Source organism: Medicago sativa, chromosome 4, assembly GCF_051527215.1.
Source record: "Medicago sativa cultivar Bolivia chromosome 4, Bolivia_mono, whole genome shotgun sequence".
In the NCBI taxonomy this organism is placed as follows: Eukaryota; Viridiplantae; Streptophyta; class Magnoliopsida; order Fabales; family Fabaceae; genus Medicago; species Medicago sativa.
The window spans coordinates 67,630,943-67,640,717 of record NC_140752.1 but is presented as its reverse complement, the minus strand read 5'-3'; the positions used below and the strand labels follow the sequence as shown (position 1 = coordinate 67,640,717).

General features: G+C 34.5%; 2 protein-coding genes across 2 annotated transcripts; both read left to right on the top strand.

Annotated features, from left to right (window-relative positions):
* Positions 1-894: 894 nt before the first annotated feature.
* On the top strand, positions 895-1,389 carry LOC146931027 (uncharacterized). The gene has a single exon (XM_085707629.1). The coding sequence runs from the start codon at positions 895-897 to the stop codon at positions 1,387-1,389; it is 495 nt and encodes a 164-aa protein (XP_085563755.1).
* A 3,693-nt stretch (positions 1,390-5,082) lies between these two features.
* On the top strand, positions 5,083-9,562 carry LOC146931026 (putative receptor-like serine/threonine-protein kinase At4g34500). Its single transcript, XM_085702520.1, has 7 exons — positions 5,083-5,798; positions 7,777-7,881; positions 7,990-8,112; positions 8,313-8,483; positions 8,566-8,695; positions 8,786-8,995; positions 9,220-9,562. Exons 1-7 carry the CDS (start codon positions 5,278-5,280, stop codon positions 9,331-9,333), a joined length of 1,374 nt encoding a protein of 457 aa, XP_085558646.1. The 5' UTR covers positions 5,083-5,277; the 3' UTR covers positions 9,334-9,562.
* The last annotated feature ends 213 nt before the right edge of the window (positions 9,563-9,775 follow it).

Here is a 9,775-nt window from a genome sequence, read left to right as displayed (position 1 = left end):
CATGAGTCTTCTTCGGTTAATTTTCTTTACTATGTCGTTTATTTATTTCATCATGTCTAGCTAATTTTCAGAGGTTAGGTTATAGATGATTTTGTTCTAGCTAATGACTATGTAATCTGTAACTCTGAATTATCATGAATCTTATTTCAGTTTATTCAGTATAAATTGTGCGTAATGCTTTTATGATTCTGACCCAATATAATTGATCTTAGAGATTATAGGACTGCTGACACCAGCTTATAGGGATAGAAAATTGTTAGGTTGTGATTCTAAAATTAACGGACTTAAAACCTTTGATGATTATAGGTTCACTTAAGGAATTAGGGAATTATAATCAGAGAAGAGGGCTCTGAGTCAAGGGATTGATCTGAGCTATTTTGTTAATTGTTGTAAACTGAATAGCATTTGTATGATTTAAGTGCAGATTACTAATGAGTAATGGACAGATGATTCGAAAGATCCAATCCTTTCCCTTAACGTATTTCAAAACCAAGTTTATTTTTCAGTTATTTATTTATCATTGCAACCAAAACCAATTTGCCTAAGGCAACCCCCTATTTACATACATCTTGAATATTAATGAAATTGCCAAGTTTAGATTAGAACAGTCCATGTGGATACGAATTAAATTATTACTTCGATATAAGTTAGTACACTTGCTAAATTTGTATCAGTCCTTACCCAAGGAAGCGTAACTCGGAGTGGGACCCGCGGACACCATGTGCTGGGAGATGGCTCACTAGCAAAGGGCATAAGAGTGTGCACCATTACCGCTCACGCCTGGATTGCTTGGAGGTGGATGACGTCAGGTTTTCTATCTATGGTGATCATAGAGACGTGCACCCATTTAATATCTTGTGCACTTACTCGGGATGGTTCATGTGCGGGAAGGAGATGGTGTACCGTCATTTGCCTGAGCGGGTGAAGAGACAGTTCTCCTTTGTGCAGGACGTTCCCAGACATCCGTCAGATGTCCCTCTGGTGCCTACACAGATGCTGATCACTGTGTTGATGGACGCTGCAGCATGGTTAGTACCTGCTTGGGGAGATGGGTGTGAGACACCATGGCAGCATGTTCCTGGCTACATGGCTTGGTATGCCAGAGTCTCTCACCCTCGCATTCTCCCACCTGATGAGGGATCCCCTCCCAGGCAGGCGAACGTGGAGCAGCTCATTGATGAGGAGCATGCCAGGGAGATGCCTGACACACTGACGATCGTCTGGGATGTGGCGCACATAGCCCGAGATATTGTGGTCAGGCAAGCCGAGATGACCAAAGAGGAGATTGTCCAGGAGGTCATGCGGATAACTAGTGCTACTGAGCCTGCACTTACTTATCAGATTTCCAGGCGGCGCAGGGGGCAGCAGAGGCAGGGTAGGCAGAGCTGATTAGTATTAGGATTTTTTATGTATTTTTTGACTATGATGATCATGATGTATTATTATGACATGTTCCATACATTTTCCTATTTCTATGACATATACGTACGTTCGTTTTATATTATTTCTTGCGTTTTAATTTTACCATGTTCCTGTTAAATATTGGATGAATATGTTTAGGTATTATTAGATGAAAATTTTAGAAGAATTTTCAATTGGTTATTTGATAAAAATCTTAGATGAAAATGAAAATGAAAGTTAAAATTGGTTAGGAAAGACACTGGAAGATGGAAATGAGCTCCTGGAAAATGATAAGCACGTAGCGGTAGTTAACAACCGCTACCTTCAGCTTCAGCGGTTGTTAACAACCGCTGGGTCCCAGCGGCTGTTAACTGCCGACGTATAATGGAGCGGTTGTTACTTGTGTCAATAGGAAATTTTCATTGTCAGAAAAGCAATTTTCTCAATATAATGTGCAATTAGACATATATAGCCCTCAGTGGTGCATGTTGTCCACAAGACAGAAAGTCAAAAAAATCATACTCAAAATTAGGGGTGGGCATCGGTTCGGGTCGGTCCGGGTTCGGGCTCAAACCTCAAAACCGAGCCAACCCACGGGTTGAGATCAACAACCCTATTACACCTAAAATTTGAATCGGGTATTTCGGGTTCGGGTAGATCGGGTTCCGGGTTGGTTCGGTTCGGATTAACGGGTCATATATACAAGAAACAAAAAATCTAGATTCGGATTCCCTTTCAAAATCAACACAGATTCACATAAAAAAAATGTATGAATCCTTTAAAAGCTTAGATCTAAACAATTTTATCACAAAACTCCCAGATCTGGAAAAAAAAAGGAAAGAAGAAGAGAGCTTTTGCGTCCTTATTTGTGAGTTGAGGAGAAAACAAAAGAATCAAAGACAGAGAGAGATTATATAGGCTGGATTTTGAACAAAGAAGGATTGTAAGAGATGAAGCAGCTGATTGAAATCGCAGGAAGAGAGAAGAGATTAAACTTCAATTGTTTGTTGTGTTGTTTTGAGTGTGAAGCATCCTTTGATGATAGGTGTTATTTGTTGCTGTCACTTGGAGATGAGTTACACATAGAAAGCAAAGCACTGAAGCATAGAAAGCAAAGCGTGAAGCATTGTATGCTTTGTCCAAAAATAAAATCTCTTTGGTTAAGGGATATGGATTTTTCTAGTTTTTTTTGTGAGTGATAGGTTGGGCCTATGTTAAAAAAAAAACTTATTAGTAAGTTTACGGGTTGGTCGGGTTCCTTCGGGTTCCAACGGGCCTAAAACATCAAACCGAACCGAACCGAATATACCCATAGTAACCCGTAAAATTTACCCGTCTAACCCGTAACCCGTTTTAACCCGAACCGAATGTGTAAAGTAGGGTTGGGTTCGTCGGGTAAATTCGAGTTGACCCGTATTTGCCCAGCCCTACTCAAAATCATAGTCATTTCATGCTTCAATTTACTCTTCTCTCTCATATAAATTTTCAACACATTAGCCTTCACAGTATTTCTAGTAATGGAAATTGCATCTGGATTCAAATACTTTAGCCAATCTCAAATCTTCATAAACTCAACAAATTTGAAGCATATACGTTACCAACAAGTTCATCAATTTCAGAATTATTCACAAATCATCACTCAAACTTTATTAATATATTCAAATTCACTCATTTACATAATAAAAATTAACACTCAAGCAAACAACAAAACAGTGACATTAAACCAAACAAAATATATATAATAGACACAAAATAGTAACATGAAGTAAAGACAAGCAACAATGAAAATTTAAAAAATCAAAACAAAGACTATTTTTTATTTTACATAAAATAGTTGACTACCGCCGAAAAAGAAGAGGAAGAATATATAATATTTTTTTTTTACAACAAAGACTATATATAAACCTTAAGATAGTTTAGGTTAATTGATTTTTTCAAAAATACATTTAGGTTAATTGAGTTTCTAATATGGACCGAATTTAGAAGAGTAATTTATAATGTTGAATTTTTATTTTATTTTTTCTGCTTATGGTCGACAGGCTAACACGTCCCGTCTCGTTTTTTAGCGGATTATGTGGGGTGGACACCCTACTAATTACGGATTCAAAATTTCAATCCACCCCATCAAAATAAGCGGACTAAACAGAGCCGACCCAACGAGCCCAACCCATTTTCCCATCTCTACTAAACACATTAGCCACAAACACCTTTTTTGTGAATACAAAACAAAAATTAAACTCATTAAATTATGTACAATGAAATATAGGGTACAAGTTAAGGAGTTAAGAGAATAATTAAAAGACAAATTTTATATTAAGAATAATTTTAAAAAAAGTTCTAAGATATTGAACACACAATTTCTAAAAAAAATACTTCTACGTTTAGTTTCTTAACTTATGTCATAAAAATACAAGTTATCATTTCGCTAAAATATATATACTACAAAGTGCAACATAATGTTACAATTGCGTCAAAAAAAATAATAATGTTACAATTTTCTTGTTGTAACTATAATAGTCTTTAAAGAGAGCAATGCTATATCTCTAGAAAAATAACATCAAGAATTCTTCCAAAAATAAAGACCAGTCAATCACAATGCACTATTTGCCACAATTCAAATAGGTGTGCCTGAAAAACAGGAAGTGAACAAATAAATCATGCAATTAAAACTTGCCAGATGTGTCTTGAAAATTTTTTGATGTTATTTTTCTAGAGAAATAACATTTTCCTTTTAAAGAATATGAAATTTGTCGGGTTAGTCTCGAAAATATATGAAAAAATTCGTTAATTTAGTCACTATTAACATGCCCCTATTTAAAATTTTAGAGATAGTTTAGTACAAGATTTTATAATTTTATATAAGGAGTTGAATTGGAGAAAAAAATTACAAAACGATTCCTAAAAAAGTAAATTACAAAACGTGTATGTGTTGTTTTTAACATAAATACTACTGTCTCCGTTCCTTTTTAATTGTCACATTTTGACATTTTACACAAACCAAGACAATCAATAAATGTTGCTACTTTTGATACAATAATTTCTATTTTTACTATAATAACCTTATTTATTTAATACTCCCTCCGGTCACTATTATAAGCAAAATTCCACTTTTTAGATGCATTGAATAATTAATGTATTTAGTCTTTATTGTAGACTAGATACATTAATTATTGAATGTATCTAAAAAATGAAGTTTTGCTTATAATAGTGACCGGAGGGAGTATCTCATTACATATATTTCTCTCTCCACAATAATAAATAAGGGTAATATTAGTAAAATAACATTTAATGTTGCATTGAACTATGTAAAATGACACTTAAATAGGAACAAAAAAATTCTCCAAAAATGACACTTAAAAAGGAACGGAGGGAGTAGTATTTTATAAGTAATGATGACGTGCATTAATTAATTTCAAATGGACCATAATAAAACCATTATGCAATAATACAACCATCCTAATCACCCCACAACGCACACCATCACAAAGTCTTCTCCATTTGTACATTTTCATCATTTTTGTACACCTTATAATCAATCCCACCCTTCAACTCCATTATGACACAACACTCACATGGTGAGCGAGTGAGAGTGTCATTCCCGTAATATTATCATGGTCCCACTTCAAAGTCCAAACCCAGTAAACAACAACGACCAAGCTACCATCCTTAACTTTCGTTATCGTTTTCTTTCTCATTGTTTTTTTAGTATCCGTTGAAACACCACTTCCACTCTTTTCATCTCTTTTCCCTTACCTTTTTCAATGCTTAAAACTAATTTTCCAAAACACATTAAACAATGTCACAGACCTAGAATTAATTAACTCTTACATATTTCACAAAACCTTAGTTCAAAACAACCTAGCTCAAAACAAAACAATGTCACAGTCCACAACCACATCATCAACTTCTCTTATGAGTTTTAAGGTACTCGTTTTAGCAGGTATTTTCCTTATCATTGTGATAATAATTGTGCTACTAATATTCCTCTGCTTTCGTGGGAGCAGAAAGAAGAGGAAGCTGTTGCCGAAGCTGCATAGCTCCGGCAGCACTCCTCTAGTTTCGAAGGAGATATCGATGGTTAAGCAAATTGATCTCACGCGCTCGTCTGAAAAACAGACGAGGATCGAGATTATTGAAGATGATGATGAGGTTGGTCCGAAGAAGGAGGCGGAGATTAAGGTTGAAATTGGAGGGGTGAAGAAAGGTGACGGTGGGGGCCATATATTGGAGGATCCAAATATAGGGTGGGGTAGGTGGTATAGTTTGAAGGAAGTGGAAATGGCGACACGTGGATTTGAGGAAGGGAATGTGATTGGAGAAGGTGGGTATGGGGTTGTGTATAGAGGTGTTTTGCAAGATGGTTGTGTTGTGGCAGTCAAGAATCTTCACAATAACAAGTATGTTATGTTACTTTCTTGAATTATTTCACTTGTTTAAAGCCTTTTTCATGTTTACTTACACTTCTTGCTGTACTTGTTCTGTTTCTGTACTTGTTTGTCTATGCATGTGAAAAGAGATGTAGTTTCCAAATATAAATGTGAAAATTCTTTATTAGGGAAATTGGAAATGATTCAATTGGGGATGTGTATTTTCTGTTTGCTCTGATCTATGACTGTTGGGAAAAAGTTATGGTAGTTTGTTTCTATTCTTCTTGCTTGTTTTTAACTTGGAGTGTGTGGTCAAATTCTGTCAAAATATTCACTAAATTTTATATATTGACAAATACTTACATATGGAATTGTAACATGATAGTTAGAGGCTATGACATAACATATAAAATGAATATGTGGTATCTGTATTTCATGCGAATTTCACTTCAATGTCATATTACCATAAATTTATGTGACATGTTAAATTCATGTATATTATGTATTATATCACCTCAAGATGCAAACATATATGTTTATATAATTTTTACTTCATAAATTTCATATGCAATTTAATCATTCATAATGTGACATTGATGTGAGATCCTATCATGTGGTACTTAGAAGACTACATGTTTATTAAGCATATCAAGTCGTAGCCTTTAACTATATTGGGAATGGATCTTATTGAAATCCCCATTATCCATCGATAAAGAGAGAGAAAGAGAATTTAGGAAAAAGAGGTTTTTAAGGGTTGAGATTGAAAAACATGAGGAAAAAATTGAGAGAATACATTCTCAACTATATCAGTTATAATAGAGATAATATTGATTGATGCGATACAAGTTCAAGAGTGTATTTGCCAATTTGAAAAATTTAGAAACTATTTTAACCTAGGCCCACAATTTCAAGGAACAATTTACGATGATTTTATTTTGACCTATGTAACATTGCTTTTTCTCTTATCTAGTACTATATTATTCATAATTGCTGTTTTAACTTTGTCTCCACAAAAGATAGCATCTTAATCATGAGAAAACTTTAATTTAAAACATACTCCCTCCGTTCCTTTTTAAATGTCACTTTTGGAGAAATTTTTTGTTCCTATTTAACTGTCACTTTCAAAGTTCAATGCAACAATAAATGTTGTTTTACTAACATTACCCTTAGTTATTTATTGTGGAGAGAGAAATATATGAAATAAGATATTAAATGACTAAGGCTATTATAGTAAAAGTATAGATTATTGTATAAGAAAAAGTAACATTTATTGAGTGTCTTGGTTTGTGTAAAATGTTAAAAAGTGACACTTAAAAAGTAACGGAGGTAGTAGCAAAAAAAGTACTTTTGTCTTGATGTAAGTTACATAGTAAATTACTCCCTCCGTTTCAAAATGAGTGTCGCTTTAGCAAAAAAAAAAATTGTTTCAAAATGAATGTCGCTTTCAGTTTCCAATGCAATAATAACTTTTTCTTTTCAATTGTACCATCCATTTAATACTCTGCACATTACTTCCAAAGTATTACTTTTAAAACTAACCAATAGTTAATAAGGATAATTTGGTAAAATAACCATTCTCTTTCTTTTAATCATTGCATTTCTTAATATGTGTGTAAACACCTAAAACGACACTCATTTTGAAACGGAGGAGTAGATTGTTTTGTATGTTTTAACTTGTATGCCTTGCTGTTTAGGGAACAGGACTACCACTTCTACTACTAATTTAATAACTTCATATTAGTCCATTCTTTAAACAACGGTGCCGTTTATGGTAGGTAAGCTTGTTAGGTCTCCTACCGTATCATACCACTTCTACTACAAACAACAGTATCATACCTTTGTTACTTGAACAGTTAAATTGTCTTTAGCCAAATCTTAAGTGTCCATAATAAGTTAAGAAATAATGCAACACATCTTTTCTTTGGTACTAAGTTGTTTTACTGCCAAATCTTTCTGTCACATGCCTGTCATATTGAAGTTCATGTGCATTACTGTATTGTGACTCTAGGGGTCAAGCTGAGAAAGAGTTTAAGGTGGAGGTTGAAGCCATTGGCAAAGTAAGGCATAAGAATTTAGTTCGCTTAGTAGGATATTGTGCTGAAGGCGCTCGAAGGTACTGTTTTGTTTACGTTACCATTATTCTTTTGACTTGAGGTCTTCCAGTGTTGAAAATTAGGAATTCCTCTAAACTTTTTTATTGGCCTTTTTACTGATAATTCAGGATGCTTGTTTATGAATATGTTGAGAACGGAAATTTGGAGCAATGGCTGCATGGTAGTGTAGGGCCAACTAGCCCCTTGACATGGGATATTCGAATGAAGATTGCCATTGGGACTGCAAAAGGGTGTGTAATTTAATGTTTATTGAATTTTTCATGTCAAGGTTCACTTGATTTCCTTTAAATGGATTATATCATGTTTCTCAAGTGAAATATTTACGTGCTATATTTTCTCTAATCAAAGTTACCATGGCCCATGATTGTTCAATTTATTTCATCTTAATGTTGTTTAATAAAAATTCAAATGTTTCTGCATTATGAAACAGGCTAACCTATTTGCATGAAGGCTTAGAACCCAAAGTCGTGCACCGAGATATAAAATCAAGTAACATCCTTTTGGACAAAAATTGGAATGCCAAAGTTTCAGATTTTGGTCTTGCCAAGCTCTTAGGATCTGAGAAAACACATGTAACCACACGTGTAATGGGAACATTTGGGTAATTAGTTCATTCTCAAGAACTTGAGTTTATTTGGGTAATTAGTTCATTCTCAAGACCATGGCTCACTAACTTTCTGCAGATATGTTTCTCCCGAGTACGCAAGCACAGGTATGCTTAATGAGCGTAGCGATGTTTATAGCTTCGGAGTTCTACTCATGGAAATAATCACAGGAAGAAGCCCTATTGATTATTCAAGACCACCTGGAGAGGTTATTTCAGGAATTTTGTTGAGATGTTTCATTTGTGTACTTCATGAACATATTGGAGTCTAACCTTTGTATTTGTTTGATGCGCTTCAGATGAATTTGGTTGATTGGTTTAAGGCAATGGTATCAAGTCATCGCAGCGACGAGCTAGTCGATCCTTTGATTGAGACTCCACCTTCTCCAAGATCTCTGAAGCGAATTTTACTGATTTGCCTACGCTGTATAGACTTGGATGTCATCAAGCGACCAAAGATGGGTCAAATTGTTCATATGCTTGAGTCCGACGATTTCCCCTTTCGTTCTGTAAGCTCTATGCTTCAAGTTCAACCACTCTTTCTCTCGTAGGAATTATTGTTGTACAGTAGATCTAAATGAATTTTGTTCATATATTATGGTTATTGTGGGACAAAATTCATTTAGATTATGCTACATACACATCTCTCTTATAAAAACAGTACATTTCAGTTAAGCACGGTTTAATTGCTACTTCAATTTCCTTGAATGACCAATTTTAACCTGTTAAACAGGAGCTACGTACAATTAGGGACAAAGATTCTGTACCTTCTCAAGCAGATGTTTCGATCAAAGTTCCATATCAACGAAAGCATACAGAACCTGCAGAAAAATCAACGCGTAGATGATTGGTTGTAATTGGTTATGCAACTAAGATCGTCAAATTTATATGTTGTTATTATGTCTTTCATTATGTTTTGAACAAGGCGTGAGTCATTGTGCATATCTTACAGAGCATTAATACATCCTTTGGGTCATTAATTACATTATTTGTTGTATAATGTATTGCTTGTGGGAACTGGGAAGAGAGAGGAGGCTTGTAAATATGTATCTCTATATCAGTTTTATTTCTGTGCATTTTTACATCTATTCTACAAAATTACATACATAGTATTTGATTGAAAACAGAAGAGTTAGTGGAAAACTTAAGAGCTCAAGAGAAAATGAATGAACTGAACTGAACTCATATTATTGATTCAGAAAATGATGACCAGATTCAAATTCTGTTGGAGAAGGACTACTCCTATAGAGCTCTGCTAAGCTAAGGCCATATTTACATCAAATAACTGT

Bases quoted from the DNA above. Each gene is read 5' to 3' on its own strand.
- LOC146931027 (XM_085707629.1), top strand. From the start codon at position 895: ATGGTGTACCGTCATTTGCCTGAGCGGGTGAAGAGACAGTTCTCCTTT.
- LOC146931026 (XM_085702520.1), top strand. From the start codon at position 5,278: ATGTCACAGTCCACAACCACATCATCAACTTCTCTTATGAGTTTTAAG. The intron at 8,113-8,312 runs GTGTGTAATTTA...ATTATGAAACAG, and splicing joins GCCATTGGGACTGCAAAAGG to GCTAACCTATTTGCATGAAG. The intron at 8,696-8,785 runs GTTATTTCAGGA...GATGCGCTTCAG, and splicing joins ATTCAAGACCACCTGGAGAG to ATGAATTTGGTTGATTGGTT.